The sequence below is a fragment of the Cololabis saira genome, chromosome 17, assembly GCF_033807715.1.
Source record: "Cololabis saira isolate AMF1-May2022 chromosome 17, fColSai1.1, whole genome shotgun sequence".
NCBI lineage: Eukaryota > Metazoa > Chordata > Actinopteri > Beloniformes > Belonidae > Cololabis > Cololabis saira.
Genome location: NC_084603.1, coordinates 11,333,325 through 11,352,671, shown reverse-complemented (window position 1 = coordinate 11,352,671; position 19,347 = coordinate 11,333,325). Strand labels below are relative to the sequence as shown.

General features: G+C 43.1%; 1 protein-coding gene across 5 annotated transcripts in view; it reads right to left on the bottom strand.

Annotated features, from left to right (window-relative positions):
- The window catches only part of fgfr2 (fibroblast growth factor receptor 2), a 51,506-nt gene that overhangs the window by 3,818 nt on the left and 28,341 nt on the right, over positions 1–19,347 (bottom strand). For 2 of the 5 annotated variants that reach the window (XM_061744604.1, XM_061744609.1), the window contains 11 exons: positions 18,681–18,871; positions 16,791–16,935; positions 13,947–14,146; positions 12,667–12,806; positions 9,360–9,481; positions 7,921–8,031; positions 6,855–7,045; positions 6,103–6,225; positions 4,965–5,035; positions 2,281–2,418; positions 977–1,082 (listed from right to left, as the gene is read on the bottom strand). In XM_061744604.1, the coding sequence (XP_061600588.1) occupies positions 977–1,082; positions 2,281–2,418; positions 4,965–5,035; positions 6,103–6,225; positions 6,855–7,045; positions 7,921–8,031; positions 9,360–9,481; positions 12,667–12,806; positions 13,947–14,146; positions 16,791–16,935; positions 18,681–18,871 (1,538 nt within the window). Of the gene's footprint in view, positions 1–976; positions 1,083–2,280; positions 2,419–4,964; positions 5,036–6,102; positions 6,226–6,854; positions 7,046–7,920; positions 8,032–9,359; positions 9,482–12,666; positions 12,807–13,946; positions 14,147–16,790; positions 16,936–18,208; positions 18,348–18,680; positions 18,872–19,347 lie in introns of all 5 variants that reach the window. The other 3 variants (XM_061744606.1, XM_061744608.1, XM_061744605.1) reach the window with 3 other exon arrangements.

Sequence of the window (19,347 nt, the reverse complement as noted above, 5' to 3'; positions counted from 1 at the left end):
AGAGTGGTTTGAGGTGTTTGGGATTATGAGGAAATGAGGACATATTTAAGGGACTGGGGTAAAGAAGCTAGGCCTTTACGGCACCCTTTCAAATATACTCAGACCAAACAGATGTGACATCCAACACTGAAATGTTTGACATAAACACAGAGAGGGTTTGGCAAAGAAAAAAATATAAGCAATCAAGACGCTGGCAGAAAAGCAGCTAACCGCCATAAAGAGGAAGACGAAAAAACCTCAAGAAATTCTGTTATTAATTTCTGACTCAAGCCAGTGGTGCGAGGCTGCTTGTGTCTGCACCCTTTCCCCCCTCTCCTAGACTTTCATGGCTGTAGCTGGGACTAGTTGTGAGGAGGAGGAGTTCCTCGGGTTTGGTAGAAAATGAGCACTGGCTTCCATTTTCCCAGCTCAACACAAAAAGGCTCATGTTACTAAAGATCTCCACATCTGCCAGCGGTTTGGGGTAGAGGGAAAGAACAGGGGAGGGGGAGAGAAAGGGCGCTTTATTACATTTCAAAAGTTCAAACTCAAAAAGTTGGGCTTTTTTGGCATAAATTTGTGAAGTTCCAGCTCCGGAGTAGACGAGCCTTGACAGCCTTCCATGGACGGCCCTTTTTTCAGGTCGCTGCACGGATATCGTATAAGACGGAGAGGGGAAGGGAAAAAAAGACGCAGGCCACTGCAGCGAGTGAGGCGTGGATGTGAAGATTAGGCAACTTCACTGGGCTGCAGCAGCGATGCTGAGCCTGGATTAGATCATCCAGCCATTTCTCAGTCACCGTTTAGGCCCTTTGTCAAAAACATGCCGTAAACTTTCAGCAACATTCAGCTGAACCCTGCATGCTCTTGAAAAGTACACGTACGCATCCTATTTTGCTGCTATTTTAACAAAATACCATCACTTTCATACTCGAGTAAGGCTCCAACCACCCAAAAGGAAAGAGGTGTGGGGAAGAATTAGCAGAGCTTGACTCACCTCATTGGTGTTCAGGCTGAGGATTCGATCCAGATCCTCTACTAGCTGCTTGAAGGTGGGTCTATGTGATGAGATGGCATGCCAGCAGTCTTTCATCATCATGTACCTAAGTAATAGAAAATTACAATCAGTTTACCCAGACAGGGAATATGGATAATGGGAATAACACCACCAGACGCTGCCTGTCCAAAACAATCAGAGTAAAAGCTGTTCCCGGTTATCTTGAGGCTGATTCTGTAAATACTACAATGTGCACATCTTTTTGGCAGCGCAGCACGACAGTCCATCAACTCCAGAAGTTGCATTGAGAATGACGACATCGATGGCAGACAGTCTGAGTTGTGCAGAGGTGGAACAGAGTGAACAGAGAACCCCAAAGTGAAGGATCTGACGACGGCCGGTGCTGTCCTGGAGTCTTTGTGTCAGAGATAATGTGCATTCTGGGTAGGGATGGGCGGTATGGACTAAAAAATGTATCACGATAATTTCTGGCATTTATCCCGATAACGATAAAAATGACGATAAAAAAATACCAATTCAACTCCACCTTTGTAATTATAAATCTATCACCACATTCAGTCTTTGGAGCCCCCAAAACACTGCTCTAAAAGAATACAAAATGCTACTAAACTATACCAATGGGAATTTATCATTCTTTCTTTCTTTCTTTCTTTCTTTCTTTCTTTCTTTCTTTCTTTCTTTCTTTCTTTCTTTCTTTCTTTCTTTCTTTCTTTCTTTCTTTCTTTCTTTCTTTCAGGCTCATTTCCTTCCTTCCTTCCTTCTTTCCTCCTGCTCTCTCTTTCCTTCTTCCCTTCCTCTTTTCTCCCTTCCTTCTCCCCTTTCCTTCCTTCCTTCCTTCCTTCCTTCCTTCCTTATTTCCTTCCTTCCCTTTTCTCTTCCTTCCTCCTGCTCTCTCCTTCCTTCTTCCCTTCCTTCTTTCCTTGTTTTCTCCCTTCCTTCCTTCCTTCCTTCCTTCCTTCCTTCCTTCCTTCCTTCCTTCCTTCCTTCCTTCCTTCCTTCCTTCCTTCCTTCCTTCCTTCCTTCCTTCCTTCCTTCCTTCCTTCCTTCCTTCCTTCCTTCCTTCCTTCCTTTACGTTGTGCGTGGATTTAACACAGAACCATAAATCAGCTTTACACAAAAACATCAACGGGAATTTATTGTTTTTACCGCGAGATGACAAATTCTTATCGTGGGGAATTTTTTTGACGGTTTATCGTGAACGGTAAAATATCGCCCATTCCTAATTCTGGGCCTCAGCTTGTTTGGAGGAGATGTCATTTTTTGCAGAAAAGAAATAACTTACAGCTCGTTGGTGCAGTTGCCGGGCTTGTCCATGCGATGTCCCTCTTTGAGCAACTTGAAGAGCTCCTCAACGGGAATGCCGGGGTAGGGTGAACCCCCAAGGGTGAAGATCTCCCACATCAGCACCCCAAATGACCAGCTGGTGGCAAAACAAAAAACATGTATGGCTCAATAACGTACCCGTGTCAAGCCTGTTTTGCTAATCATTTGCATTGTGGCACTTGACTAAAATCAGCAGCGTGAATGGCCGCTTTCTCCCATGCAGCGGCCCGTGGTGCAAATAGCGGTACTCTGGCCGTGCCCTCAATGCCGGCTTTTGTGCCCAGCTGGCCGACCACAGACTGGCATTGTCTGATCACACCACACCAGAGAAAACACTAGACCACCCACGGCAGACAAAAGAGAAGCATCCAGATCAGGAAATGGATACTAATAGTTATTAACTGCTGCCTGATTTCAGCATCTGGTTGTTGCATATCGACGCTTCTCAGCGGCCGATGTCTTTTCAGTGACACTGCATGTTTACATCGGCAATACAGGATGTCACAGATGATGTATCTTATTTCATGCCCACACAAAGGCTGTGGTGTTTGTGCTGAAACATTTACAAACACGGTGTGCGCATGCATGCATTCAGAGAGCCACAGACCGCATTTGTGGTCCAGCTAGAGAAGTATGCGCGGTTGTGAAGGTTGGGCATTTATCTGCTCTGCTATCTGTTTACACAACCAGCCGGCCAGGTTTGTTCTGTCCTCTATCACCGCATCGTATATCTCTGTCCTCGTTGTCACACTCATCACTGTGTTCTGTGTCACTTCATCTCTCGGCGCTTGTCAATCTGTTGATCTGTGCAAGTTCGTGTCCACCTGCAACCAGCCATGAGTTGCAACAAAAACGCAGAAACCAGCATGCTCAGGGCTTCGCTGCCTGGCCAGAGAGCACCCGCGTAGTCCAGGCTACGTCATACTGGCTCTGGTTAAACAGATCAATACACAGGTCAGTCTCTCTACATAAAAAAAGGTTTATGATGTTTATGACGGTCAGAAAACCAGTTGATGGGTGCACATAAACCAGAAAATCTAAAAAAAGAAAGGAAATAAAAGGAGAATACAAGGCTCTCAGGAAGCGTAGAAGATTTAAAGTCTGAGCAAAGCCTTGAAGCCGCCTCCTACACCCCCTGCACCCCCTGCACCCCATACACCCCCCACAACCAGGTCCTCTGGGTCCATTTGTCAAAACAGCAAGTTTCATTGTAATTCATGTATTCATTTAATCTGATGTCACGTATAGATCGCCTGCGCCTGGTGATGTTTCAGCACGAGCCTCACTCTGCCCCTCCCCCAGTTCTACACAAAAAAGTGAGTGATGAATTGTAATTAGCGGCGAGCTGATACACAAGACTGCAGCAGTCACTTTATGCCTGAATTTCTCTTTATACTAATACCTCCCCCGCAAAAAATAAATAAATATGGAGATCCTGTGCCATGGTACATGAAAGGCATTGTGTATGTACACAAATTATTTATGTACTAAAACAAGTACACACAGACACATAAAGAAAATAATTCTCTGAGTTTAGTGAGATTCCTACTAGTGTATGACTGTCTCTCTCTCTCTATCACACACACACTTCTCGCAGCATCTTTGTGAGGACAACCTGTTGAAACTTTGTGTTCTGTATACCCTTAATCATTAAAACCTTATCAAGCATCAAGTCACTCTTCAAAAACCTATTTGGACTGGTGCCAACTGAACTTTGGTCCCTACATTTAATGTACCCAATTTCTTGGTGTATCATCAGGGTTTTGGTCCACATGATGATAGAAAAACAAAGACAAACACACACACACACACACAAAACTCTCCTTTCCCAAAGGTCAGTATGCAAGGCATTTATCTAATTGCCACACACACTTTCTGCCGACAATGTTTGCAGCTGAAACTTCAAACAACGCTGTCAGAACGCATAAGACTCAAACACAAAAAAGAGAGGGATGTTCTTCCTTTGTTCTGTTTTTAGATTTACTCTTGATCTTTTTCTTTTTTTAAAAAAAGGGAATGGGGGATCAAGAGAGACACACAGGGATGGGTCAACAATTCACATACCGGATGAATGAAAATAAGAATTCAGAGATGAGGGGGTCGGGGGGGGGGGTGAGTGCTGGGGGAGGGGCGATTTCTCTAACGCACAACGGCTCCAAAACGATGCACAGCGTGTTTAAACTGTTGCTGAATGAGCAGAAGGTGAAGAGGGAACAGTGGGGGGCTTAAAAAAAAGGAGAAAGGAGAGAGCAAGGATGAAGATCTGCAATGGGAGGGGGGGGGGCGCTGCAGCACTGTTGCGTTCAGACATGTGTTGAGGCCCAAAAAAGGCATGGAGACTTCCGAGCCCAAGCGAAGGACTGAAGGAGGTATATCTGGGGGGGGGGGCCCAAGGCTCCAGGCTCCTTCCAGGCTCTTTGAAGCCGGTCAGATTAGTAACACGGCATTGGCTACAAGTCTAGCGTGAAATCCTCACTTTTGCCACAAACTGGCCAGCTCCGGCCCCCTATAGCCAGCCACTCCCCCCACCATCATCAGAAATAGCACCAGAAAAAAAACAAAAAAACTAGAGAACTAGAAACTAACTGACGCATAGCAGCGGTGATTGTGCATACAACTTGTCTGAAATTGCCATGTACTTACACGTCACTTTGGTGTGTGTAGACCCGGTCAAAGAGCGCCTCTGGAGCCATCCACTTCACCGGGAGACGACCCTGAGGACACACACACAGGTGAGAGGTTAACTAAAAACCACCCATGAACCACTGCTGAGCTCTTCATTCTTGGCATCATTGGCATGTTTGTAATCATCCACCGCCGAGACGTCTCATTACTCCTGGAAAAGCTGATGTGTGAAAGAGAGGGGGGGGGGGGGGGTTGCGAATAGAGGAGCGACTGTCTGGGAGGAGGATTTCCCAGAGGACCATTTACGATGTTGAATAGAGCTGATAAACAGGGTCACAGATAAGGAGTAGAGTTTATCTCCACCTACATTAAAACACAGGCTGGGAAGGTAAGCAACCTTGACAAGGTCAAAACATGGAGAGCCTTAAGGCAACAATAACCTCATGAGTCTGAATTAGTAAAAGGAAGAGTGATAACTATGCAGGTAACATTTGTTTCAGCTGCTGAAAACAATGAGTGGTGTACAAACTAAATGCACCATGCATAAAAGTGTAGCTGTTAATCTTTCTATTCCTATGAGACATGAAAACATAATAACACCTGTGTCCAAACTGATTTAATCCACAGTCAGTGGTCATCAGAGCAGTTGGTGTCATTGTCCTCATCATCGCTACCATCAGCCTGACTAAATATTACTGTCGTCGGCTCGTTCTCAGCGTGATGGTGAATGCAATGAAAAGGCAATCGTGCATATCAAATGAGGATACGCAGGCAGCGCTGCTCTGCGGTGGGAAAGACAGACACCACTGGGCCGCTATGGAGTTGTCAATTATGTTCAGGCTGCACCGCCGCCCCCCCCTCTGCCTCCCGTTTGTGCTAATTGTATAAATGTCAATGAAACCAAAAGAACGAGAGACTGAGGGGGTAAACAAGGCAGAGTGTCCAGAAGCGCTACATTCACGGGCTGCCTGGGAACCTGCAGCTTCTGCCAAGACACCAGCTGAGGAGAAGACTGGAACAGAAAGATGAGGGAACGGAGAGAACGGGACGGAAAGAAAGGAAAGAAAAAAAGGCCGGGGTCTGGACTAATCTCACACCAAACGCTACATTGCTCTGCACGCATGCATGCGGCATACTGTTCATGGTAAGGACTTACGTTGGTCGTCTTTTTGTAGTAGTCGATGTTGTGGACGTCCCTGGCCAAGCCGAAGTCAGCGATCTTCATCACGTTGCTCTCCGTGACCAGAACGTTCCTGGCCGCCAGGTCTCTGTGTATGCACTGGGATGGAGACAAACAGGTGGGTGAACAGGTAAGAGGGCGGAGAAGAATAAAGCACCTTTGTAAATTTCCTGTGAAACAGGTGTCGACCAAATTTGGGAAGGTGTTAAAATGTAATGACCCGGTGAATCTCCTAGTGCACCAACATGCCCAGATAAGTGAAGATTCCTCACATATTTGGCCACATATATGGCTGCTTGGTTTGTGCATCGGCGAGCATGTGCAAGCATAAACATATGTATGCACCCCAACATGTGAGAGTGTGTGTGTGTGTGTATGTGTGCGTGCGAGACGGCATGCTTTGTCACATTCCAACAGTGAGAGGGAGCGTGAGCTTGCATTTGGCCAACATGGCCGCATTACCCCCATTGTGAAAACTTCACAGTTCTTCCGCACAGAGGGGCTTTTGTCATGAAATAGAAGACAATGCGGGGATTGGGCAGGGGGTCCGAGCACTGTTTTCAGGGGACCGTGTTCCCACAGTGACGCACAAACAAGCCTCCTACGTAAAACCTTCCTGGATACAGTCGTCAGACCCTGCGAGTCCCACAAAGGACCGACCAAGCAGCCAGCAGGTGGGAGGCTGACGTGCAAGTGTTTGTGTGCGTTTGCGTGCGACCTCTGCTTACCTTCTGTGATGCTAGGTACTCCATGCCCCGCGCCACCTGGTAAGTGCAGGAGACCAGATCTTTGAAAGTGAGCTGTTCGTCAGAGACGCGGGCAATGTCGTAGGAGTATTCCATGCCGGGTGGCCGCCGGGCTCTCAGGTACTCCCTTAAGTTGCCTTTGGAGGCGTACTCCACTATCACATAGAGCGGCCCTGAATAAGAGACAAGAACCAAATTAGTGTTGGAAACTTTTGACATAACTGACCTCATTTGACAAAGCAAGAAAGAAATCAAGAGAACATTTCTGATGGGATACCACACAGCTAATTCTATGAGGTACTACTGATCATTCCAACAAATTGGTCCAAATAACACAAGGATACAGTACTAAAGCAATGATCTCAGCCATGTCTTTGCAGTTTTGCTCACAGCACTTTTGAAACTGGTGTTACAACTTTCAAGGAACAGCAAATGCAACAGGATATGAATTTGCCTGGAGATAGGGCTGTGCGATTAATCGATTTTAAATCTAAATTGGATTTATTAATCACAATCGATGTTAAAAAAAAGGAAAATCGGAAAATCGATTTTCCTTTTTTGCAGCTAGCTGCATTACAGACAGAGCCGGTCTAGTCATCTTTGTTTGGTCAAGAAAATTGTAAATGTTGTCACTTTACTAAACTCAAGGAGGATTTACAGTATCTTTCAATTGCACTTTATTCCCAATAGGGAAATTTGTTTGCTATTTTTCTTTAAAAATAAAGATAAAATATTTGAAACAATTTATTCCATTGTCTTTTGTAGTTTTACCAAAAAAAATCGAAATCAAAATCCAAAATCGGGTTTTCAGAGAAAAAAATTGTGATTTTATTTTTGTCCAAAATCGCCCAGCCCTACCTGGAGATAAAAATGGGTAGGGGTATGTGATGTCACAGTACCCTGTATGTCTGTTTTTGAGTTGGTGGTCACTTTAGACACCTAGACAGGCGCTCTAAGGTAAAGTGTTGTTCTTCTCTCCTTCTTTTTAAAATATATCACATTTCCTCATATATCAGAATAAAAATGTTTGGATCCCTTGACTACTCACCATCTTGTGTGCAGGCTCCTAAAAGGTTAATGATGTTCTTATGTTTACCGATCATCTTCATCATTTCCATCTCTGACACCAGGTCAGACAGGTCTTTCTCGGTGGCATCATCTGTCAACAAAAGAAATTACAATGAAGGTTGTCTGGAAAAGTGAAGCAAAAGAAAATAAAAACTCCTTTCTTATATATTAACCCTTTGACCCCAGTCTGCGTGACTGCGCCCGGTTAGACAACCAAATGTTCGCTAAGTGTTTCTGATGATTTTCTACTGTCAAGGTAGACTTCAGGTATGCTGCAGCACCTGATATAACTGGAACCCCGAACCCCCCCAGTGCCTGCTTTCATTAATCCCAGCAGCATAGCTGACGTGACTTGTCTCTTTGTGTGGGTGCTGACGGAGCTCCAGCCAGCTGCTGCTCCCGGGTCAGGTATGTGACCACCCCTAACCCGTGTCTACCCCACCCTCCCTCCTCAAGTCGTCACTCAGCAACCACCAATAATGAATAATAATGACAGCCCCAGGCTCCACCTTGCACCTTTGCTGAACCCGCACTGCAGCATAAATCAGTGCTCAGCTTGCCCACGAGACATAATGAAGCACTGTACGTCTCAACGCCGGGGTCTGATTAAAACAGGTCAGGGACGTAATAATAATAATACGGCCTGGTGGTGATCGTGCCACAACAGGAGACCAGAGGTGGGGAGTAACGAGTTACATTTACTCCGTTACATTTACTTGAGTACGTTTTGGGAAATGTTGTACTTTTAGGAGTAGTTTTGAATCACTATACTTTTTACTTCTACTTGAGTAGATTTGTGAAGAAGAAACTGTTACTCTTACTCCGCTACATTAGGCTACGTTGAGCTGTTACTTTTCTTTAATCCCCTCTGCGTACGCGTCAATCTCATGACATCACTGAGTGATTCTTTGGGAAAAATGTTTGTTTTTGCATGTTTTGTCACATTTCCACAGACTCAAACACACACAGAGTTTCTATGAGTTCATGTTTGTTCTAGTTCTGGTTAAAAAAGAAAAGTACAAAGGCTTGAAATTCTGTACTACTTGTGCTTAATTTATTTTTTGATTCTGAAATTATTTTATTATTTATTAAAGTACTTGAATTTTCTTTAAGATTATTTTAATTTAAGCAATTTTTTATACATTTTAATTTATTTTATTGATTTAATTTGCCTGAAGATGATTATTTTGTACTTTAGTCTGTTTGAATGGTTGTGTTAAAAAAATTAATCCGACGTTACTCAACAGTTACTCAGTACTTGAGTAGTTTTTTCACCAAGTACTTTTTTACTTTTACTCAAGTAATTATTTGGATGACTACTTTTTACTTGTACTTGAGTCATATTATTCTGAAGTAACAGTACTTTTACTTGAGTACAATTTTTGGCTCCTCTACCCAGCTCTGCAGGAGACCGCTTACCTTTCAGCATCTTGACTGCAACAGTAACAGCCTCTTTGGGTTTATCCTTATCGATGCCGAGGGCTTCTGCCATCACGACCTGGCCGAAGCAGCCTTCACCTAGAGGTTTGCCCAGGGTCAACCTGCAGCAAACACAGCAAACACAGAGAAAAAAAACAAACAAACCAGTCAGGAAAGTGATTAGCAGCTGGCACATAAAGTGAAACTCATCCCCCTGATCTGACGGCTATATTCACTCACTCGCGGTGCAGAAAACAAACAGGTTAGATGGAGTGTGAGACCAAAGGAGTTAATGAAACCAGGCGATGAGCCAGTTTTTCAGCCTCACCCTGTCTTTTCTTTTACTAAATCACTCTCTATTTCAATAAGATTGTATCAGTTGAGAGCTTTATTGTCTCTGAAGCTACAGTCTGTGCCAGCGCAGTAGGCAAGTAGGCAGACATGGCAACGATAATCATTTGATAAGGCCGGGGAGAGTCTAAACTGTTTACTCGGTCCTGGCATGCTCAAACATCCTCCTTTACAAGTCTTTGCAAAAGACTTAGCTTAGCTGTGACACCTTAGCCCGTAACCGCTCTGGTTTGCTCTAAAATTCCCTACGGTAATTAAAGTTGGAAAATGTGACGATAACTGGTTTAACTGAACTCTTTCGCGTGTTATTTCGTGACTTTCCCTTTCGGCTGCTGCTAGGGTTGCCACCCGTCCCTTAAAATACGGAATTGTCCTTTATTTGAGAAAAAAATGTTGCGTCCCGTATTGAACTAATACGGGACACGATTTGTACCGTATTTTCATGAACTTTTACACCATATTCTAGTTGAATTATTGAAATAAATTAACTTTTACACCATATTCTAGTTGAATTATTGAAATAAATTAACTTTTACACCATATTCTAGTTGAATTATTGAAATAAATTAACTTTTACACCATATTCTAGTTGAATTATTGAAATAAATTAACTTTTACACCATATTCTAGTTGAATTATTGAATTAAGTTAACTTTTACACCATATTCTAGTTGAATCATTGAAATAAATTAACTTTTACACCATATTCTAGTTGAATTATTGAAATAAATTAACTTTTACACCATATTCTAGTTGAATTATTGAAATAAATTAACTTTTACACCATATTCTTCACCTGTAGGCTATATTATACATCTGGGCTGATGTGGACATACGTAGCATAGGAGGCTATTTCAGTTGCTAGTATGGTTGTCTGTCTCTACAGTCATGCAAGTTCAATGCTATTAAAGCACTTTAAACTTTAAATCAAAGCATTTTGTTTTTTCATATAAAATAAACAAATTTTTATTCTGTTTAGAAGTTTTGGGGCTTTTTTTTGGCTCCTGCGCTGCTGAAATCAGGGCGTCCCTTATTTCTATTTCTGAAAGGTGGCAACCCTAGCTGCTGCACCCATTTGACCTGTGACCGAGCAGCGTAGCCCGGTGCTTTACTTTGTGATTGACGTGTCGATCCCACCCCTAAGGCCGGCGTCCTGGCTATGTAAACACTCACAACCCAAAGCCGACGGCCCGAGGCCGGCGCCCTGCCGCAGTAACACAATCCCCTATCTGTCCGCGCACACATCCACACCACGCTCAATGGCAACCATTCTGTCCGTCAAACCACACATAATCGATGCCCTTTTCCCTCCGCGCGAACCGCAAATGTTAGCATTCCCCGGCGTCCCAATTCCCAACATGATCCCTCAGGCGCTGGGATGGCAGGCCGGGAATAAAGACCCAAACAGAGAGGCACACAGAGATTTATTCAGCCCAAACAAAACATCGCTCTCGGTCAGCTTAAAATCAAAAGTGCACACCAGGAGTTTAGCATTACATCAGTGGTGTTTTTTCACTGATGAGTGGCGGTAAAATTTATGATCCAAGCTCTTTTTCCACCCATTTAACAAAAGACAGGCCTTTGTGTTTACAGTTTGGGATTTTCCCCCTTTTCTTTTGAAACGTCAAGGCTTCAGTTGGGTATTAAACTGCTCCTACCTCCGTCGCCCAGTTAAACCCACCCCAGCGCTTATCACTGGCTGCTGTAACTGTGACTAACGGAAACCTCAGCTGTGCTAATTCCTCTGGTATGATACAGAGCGAGTACTCCTGGCCCGGGAACACGCAGATGAAAGCTGTGAAAGTTAACCGCTAATTAGCACAGCTTTACTCCTTACAGACAGAAGCATGTGTGAGGGACCGGGGGCAAGTGGGAGCGTGAAACGTAGTGGCAGTCGTAGTGATGAGGCAACGGGGGGGCCGAGTGCCAAGTGTCTGTCATTCTACCGCAGCAACAACACATGAATCACTAGCCCTTACGTGAACCGCCACTACTGTCCAGCAAGTCATTTCTGGCTGCGCTCTCCAAGCAGAACGATGGTTATCTAATCATATTGCAGCTGAGATACAATCACACGGATCCTGTTTGTGCAGGACAGACACTGTTATGCACACTGTGAAACAGGTACTGCATGTCAATCCTGAGTGTGTAGTTAAAAATGCAATTATTATTGTTTTACATCTTATGCAAGAGCTGAATCAGATTTGCATAATCACATATTTAGCATTCTTATTTTAAATGGAAATGCAGATGATGACTACTTCTACATAAAACAGCTGGAATCTATAAATATTTAACAGCAGATGGAACTCGTCTGATACAAAATAAAGACTGCACAGCGCGGGGAAGCAGATGATAATGGGTTGGAGAGCGGTGGTTTGCGCCGCGGTCCAGCTGATCAGAAGAACAAAATACAAAATAGCATTGATAATGTACAAAGTGTTCAACAGATTGTTACCTAGTAAAATTGTAAGCATGTTTAAAATAAGGGTAAGTAGATATGAGCTTCGAGGGAAACGTATCATTGAAAAACCAAAGTCTAGGACTAAAATTAAAGATCAATGTATTACTGTAAGGGGTGTAAATATATGGAATGCACTTGCTGAAAAATTGAAGATGTGCCAGTCGATTCATGCATTCAAACGTTTGTTTAAGTTAAATGTGTTTGAAAAATATGAGGGATCCAGTAGACGATACTATTACGGAATTATGTTCGGGATTGTGTAAACAATATGATTTATTTTTTGTACTATGGTTTGTATGTTTGATCAGAATAAGTTGATCATGTGAGAAGGGTAGGCGTAAATAAGCAATAGCTTCAGCCTATTCCTTTTCGGTTAGGTCTCTCTTTTTTTTTTTTGTGAACTAATGCTTTCAGTTGGTGTCTACATTAAGAATGACCTGACCGAAATAAATATATTTTCATTCATTCATTCATTCAACAAACAGCGCTTACCTGTCTCGGGAAAACTCCCAGCGCGGATCCTCCGGAAGGTCGAACTCAGGAATGGCCATGTCGTGCGCAGAGCTCCGCCGCGTTGTAATCCGTACCAGGGGGGCACTAGAGTTCATGGAAGAGCTGGAATCCGAAGACACCTACAGAAGAAAGGATATTGGCTGATTATGGCTGCCTGAGGTCTTAGACTTCTTAGAGCTCCAAGGCATCACTAGAGGAGTCAAGAGTGTGTGTGCGATTAACTGTGGTGCTTTTTCTTTCAATTAGCAGTGCAGCTCTGTGTGGCTCATCAGTCTGAATGCTTAATGCTTCATTTCAACTGTTAATAATTTAACATTTGGACAGAGTGTGTGTCTCCAGGCTAAAGATTAAGACGTAAGCAACATGAAACATTTTCATTAATTTGTGTTAATCACTTAGCTTCGCTACTGTTCCTGGGGCACATCTTTACTCTCAACCTTGACCTTACCTTGAGACAGGAATCAGTCTCCCCCTCAGACTGTAATCCAACACTTTCAGTACCTTTTGATTTCCCTCAAGGGGAAGCAAGTCACATGTTCAGCACAGAAAAAAGAAAAGAATAGAGAAAAAAACTCTGGCTGGAGAGTCATGCAGCACATATGCATGCCTCGTATACGGCCCTGATCTTTTCTTTACAAGTTGGCACGAGGTCTGTTCTGAGGAAATGTGTGAGGAATGGTCAAAAGGACACGGGGATATAGTTCGAATGCACTTCTTGATGCATTTACTCCGTTCATTCGCCCAGTTTTAGGGGCTGTGTTGAGAAATATGGCATCGTATTTTTGCAAAAAGATTTTCTCTTCAGAAAAAGAATTTGCCAGGAAAAATACAGGGTTGAGTTGATTTGTTGGTAGTAACTTCATACGCAAGTAAATGCTCTGAAGCACCAAAAATGTCATATTTTGTCATCATTTATCCACTTTAAATCCAGAAAAATACAGTGTTTCACCACAATATGATGGTCTGCAGAAACCTAAATTATGTTGTATCCAAAATCCATTGAATCAGTCTTTTTTTTATATTCAAATATGTTTCAAACTTGGTATAATTTCACAAAAGTACACACTGATTTATGTGTACTTGGTGTGGTCTAAATGTTTTTGCCAAAGAGACATTTTTTGTCTGTGGCATTAAATAATCTTGATTCTGTGAGTTTCCAAAAACTGAGAAAAAAACCTAAATATTGCTCTATTTCTGCATGTCGTGTTTTTATCTCCTCTAGGGGTGTTAGATGCCGTTCGAACTCTTTATCTACTTTCTGTTACCTGGCGGCGCAGGGGAATCTGTTTGGTCAGTTTGTGGACCGTGGGCTGCCCTCCGAAGTCGGGCTTCTTGGCCGTGTTCCTCATGCGGCACACCACCACGATGCCCGCCATGCAGGCGATGAGGAAGACTCCCGCGCAGTAGATCGCGATCTCCACGTAATCTGGGGAAAGGGGCCCTGAGGATTTCTCTGGGGCTGAGGAAAATGAAGGGACAGCAGCCGTGAGGGAGAGTTCAGGACACGCTCTCCATTTGAACACACACACACTCACACACACACGGGTGTCAGTCAGACGGATGCTTGGAAGATGACTCATGCATGAACGTAATCACCATCAACAGCAAACTAAACAGAAATAATTTTGTAGCATCTTTATTTCTCCCTTTTGTCAAGGGTATTGGCACACCTGCTTTTGTGGGATCTTGTGGGATCTTTGTGGGCTTGTAGCGGGCTTTACCGTCTAAACAGATATTAAATCGTGACTCAGCCCATCCAGCCAAACCTGCGTGCATTTGCTATCTGTACCAATGTTGCAAACACACGACCACAAACCCACAGAAGTATGGAGTAAGATCACTTCCAAAAAGATGTGTCCATGTTATAACTATTCGTAATGATAAACATTTGTATGTAAATTAAAAAGTTGTACCCAAAATTCTGCTGTTACACACACGAGTCTGATAAATTATTAGGGTTAGGATTGTTTTTGAGTATGAATCTAAAAGCTGTGAGTGCAAAGTCTTGTGAATACAACTCTAATTTCTACGACTACGAGTCTTCAATGTGAACACGAATTCAAGTTTATGGGTACGAGTCGAAAAACTGTTGAATGACGTCACAGGCAGGTCACAGCATAGACATATATACGTAGACGCCCCATCGAGTGCTGAGCCAACTGCCACATCCAATATGGCGTCAACGTCGCCGCCATATTGGATGTGGCAAGACTGCGCTGTAAACTAATACAAGTAAATTGACTTATTTTCATAAAGCGCCTTTCTACAAAGAAATTTACGTTTTACGTCTCATGTATTCATTCACACACGCACTAATATACTTGGGAAACATTTAGGCACTAAATATAATATATTTAATTTTCTAAGATGGCAAAAATTTACTTTATTGATCCCACATAGGAGTAATTCATGTTATATCAGCTATAGAGAACAAGGTAGCGCCGAAAAACAATATATATCCCTCTTCACAAAAATAAGAAAAATAGAGAAACATATTTTCTCATCAACAAAACATATTTTTAATTTTTCAAGTAACAAAATAACATATTTTAACTATTTTTCAGATTTTTTCAATTATTTTATTGTCTGAAAAATGGTTCAAATGTGTTATTTTGTTATTGTTTTGTTGATCTATTTTTCTATATTTTTCTTATTTTTGTGAGGGGGGATATATATTGTTTTTCGGCACTACCTTGTTCTCTATAGCAGATATAACATGAATTACTCCTATGTGGGATCAATAAAGTTCTTATTTTTGCCATTTTTCAGACAATAAAATAACATGTTTTGTTGATGAGAAAATATGTTTCTCTATTTTTCTTATGTCTATGCTGTTTCTGCCTGTGACGTCATTTCAACAGTTTTTCGACTCGTACACATAAACTTGAATTCGTATTCACAGTGAAGACTCGTAGTCGTAGAAGTTAGAGTTGTATTCACAAGACTTTGCACTCACAGCTTTTAGATTCATACTCACATAAAAACAATCCTAACCCTAATAATTTATCAGAATTTTTTTATTTACATACAAATGTTTATCATTACGAATATGAATAGTTATAACATGGACACATCTTTTTGGAAGTTATCTTACTCCATACAGCAGAGGATGTCGCAGCATTGTGCGCTTCATTTCAGACTGCAAACAAGAGAGAATGCCATCCTCCTCGCTTGTCTATGGCCTACACTTCCTGTCCAGGAAAATGGCTGAAATTGTGTGCGTGTGCATGAGTTTATTGATGCACGTGATTAACGTACTGTTACTTGCTATTAAATTAAAGGTGATTTGTTGCTGACTGTCTGTTAAGGGTAGCTATTCTTGTTAATATCATTAACTGACCGTCATACTTCTGGCTAAAGCCCAAGTAAATCAACTGGTTAGCCTGGAATGAGCTTTGATGTATTTGATCTTTGGGACCGCGTAATTAAAGGCCAGACATACAGCAACAGACAAAAATGGGATTACACAAGTTTAAATATTTCTCATCAAAGTGCATGAGTCATTCACTGTGTAGAAGCGGAAAGGTTTGGCTCTGATAATTGAGAAAGTCAAGCCAACGTGAAGCGAGTGTTGAGCTTTATCTTTCAAACCTTTATTTCAACAAGAAGAAATAAGGATCTTTAAAGAAGCCCATTATCAGAGCCAGGAAAAAGGGTGGAGATAATTTGGAGGCAAAGGCAAAAGAAAACAAATATTCCTTTGACATGCGGACTCTGAGCCAAAGTGGGGCACCAACAGACTTTCTCGTAGGAGAAGAAGTGAGATAAGACAGAGGAGAGGAGGCGAAAGACAAATCCTCAGCTTCTTTTGGAGTCAATACTCCACTTCCATCTGGACTTATAATGAGTCGTCTGCAAACTACCGCGTTATCAGCTGCGGGCTTTCAACAGCTCGCCTATCCCCATATTATTAGAAAGTTAACGCTGACTTCTCTTGTGTTACTTTGTCTTAGATGTTGAATAAATGAATATTTGAGCTGATCGAATGGGACTTCAAGGTGAGGATTTGCCTTCCACGGCGTCATTTAATATACATAACATTAAAACATTTATACCATAATCAAGAGTGGGAAAAAAAGAGGACAGTAGAGAAGTTTATATACCTGGAAGCACCGTCAAAGTAGCAGTGTGATAGGAGATCCCAATAGAATTACCCGCCAAGCACGTATACTCCCCAGCATCCTCAAATGTTACATTGGGCAAGAAGAGAACTTCTATCTCCTTATCTGTGGTGTTAACGCCTGCCGTCTGGGAGAGGAGAACAGCCGGAAGAGGAAAAATAGAGGCACAAGTGTAAAAAGGAGAAAGTGAGGTTTCAAAGATAAAAGTAGAAGGAGAGGGAGGCAAGTCACAGAGAGACAGATGGGAAGAGAGGAAGAGAAACAAAATGAATGAGACCCACAACACCAGAGAGAAATCAGAGGAGCTGGATAGTTTCCATCGCTGAGGTCCCATCTAGAGGAAAAAATGTCGGGAGGAAGGGGAGGAGAGACAAAAGACAGAGCCCAATATGCCACCAATACACAAGAAAATACACCAAATACACCAAAACCAAAAAGGTGCCCATCACCCACAGGGTCTCCTCAAGAGAAACAAACTTAATCCAAACTGGAAACATGCACGACAGACACAGAGAGCATGGAGAGCACTGCAGCGCCGTACACGCTCTTGGCACAGCTTGCAAGTCAGAGAGACATGAGGTAAACGGAGATGCCAGCTAGGGATGGGCGGTATGGACTAAAAAATGTATCACGATAATTTCTGGCATTTATCCCGATAACGATAAAAATTACGATAAAAAAAATACCAATTCAACTCCACCTTTTTAACTATAAATTTATCTCGCTCTCAGATCCGCCATGTTTGTTACACAAAAACCTCATCAACGGGAATTTATCTTTCCTTCCTTCTTTCTTTCTTTCTTTCTTTTTTCCCTTCCTTCCTCCTTTCCTTGTTTTCTCCCTTCCTTCTTCCCTTTCTTTCCTTCCTTCCTTCCTTCCTTCCTTCCTTCCTTCCTTCCTTCCTTCCTTCCTTCCTTCCTTCTTTTTTCCCCTTCCTTCCTTCTTTCCTCCTGCTCTCTCCTTCCTTCTTTCTTTCTTTCCTTCCTTCCTTCCTTGCTTCCTTCCTTCCTTCCTTCTTTTTTGCCTTCCTTCCTTCCTTCCTTCCTTCCTTCCTTCCTTCCTTCCTTCCTTCCTTCCTTCCTTCCAAAAATTTACACAAAAACGTCATACAGGGGAATTTATGGTTTTTACCGCGAGATGACAAATTCGTATCGTGGGGAATTCTTTTGACGGTTTATCGTGAACGGTAAAATATCGCCCATTCCTAATGCCAGCTGTGACAAAGTTGTCTCCCGAACACAGTGCTTCCATGGCTGCACCAACGATAGGTGGGTCATTGGAGAGGAGGAACATCCACGAGCCCAGGACCACCAAGAAAACAGCAGCAGCACCACCACAGAACAACCAGGAAACCTCTCCAGCAGGGAGGGAGGGGAGGCGAGTCGGGGCTCAAGGGTTACCTGGGATGACAGTCAGCCACCCCGACTGACAGGCCTCGCCTATATAATTGGAGACTTTACAGATATACTCCCCAGCATCTTCCTCTGTCACGTTGGTGAGGGTAAGTAACTCCACGTCCGAGCTGTTAATGCCTGAACGCTGCAAATCCACACACACACATACACATATACTTAGGAACATCAGACAAAGACAAATGAGCACAGATAATCAGGCAGACGGGGCATCATTGACAACATCATGACTACAGCTGATGTGTGTGAATCTGCAGGAGAAGCAACAGCAGGAATCACCACCGAGAGCCAGGAAGGAAAAGACCTATTGGTTCACGAGGGAGGGAATATCACTGGATAGTTAAGTGACTTTCGAAAATTCACTCAAAACCCTGCGGTCACTGGAAAAACAAGAGTACTAAATGAGGAAAGCATGTGTCTTTCTTTCATGAGTAAAAATACATGTTGGAAAGCGATGTACCTTTAACACTCTGACGTAGGGATGTCCGTCAGGGGCGTAGCGACTGCCATTCTTGGGGATGTGCTTCAGCCACTGGATGTGAGGCTGAGCGTCGCTGTAGACCTTGCAGACGAAGCGGGCGTCCTCTCCAACGTATACAGTGATGTTGGCTGGGAGACCCGCCTGGAGGATGGGCCGGTGAGGGGACCGCTCTGTCGACAGAGAACCACGTTTCCATTTCAGCAAAGCTCGCTCCAGAAGCGTCTCAGAGACGTGTCCATTTAGGAGTCGGGTCATGGAACGTCACATTTTAGAAATGTGAGAATTCAAGCAAAGCTTCACGTAGTTACCAACCCCTGGCAGGTAGGGGCACGAGCGTGTTTTCCATCCCTTATCGGAGGCGTCACACGTTCAGAAGATAAAGAGCTGCGTCGGTGGAAGACGTCCAAAAAAGAGTGTGTGCAGCATTTTGTCACGAGCGCAGGGAAAGGCTAAGCTATGTGCCACTTCTGCAAAGTGAAAACCCTTCATAGCACCCTCACGTTTCCTATCTGCATTCTTTTATGAGTAAACATTTGACCTACGTATCCAAACAGAACAAGACCTGTATAAGCATTAATCTTTTCAAACACTACCCAGTCTTCAAACCTGCAGCCCCCACTATGCCACCACACACACACACACACAC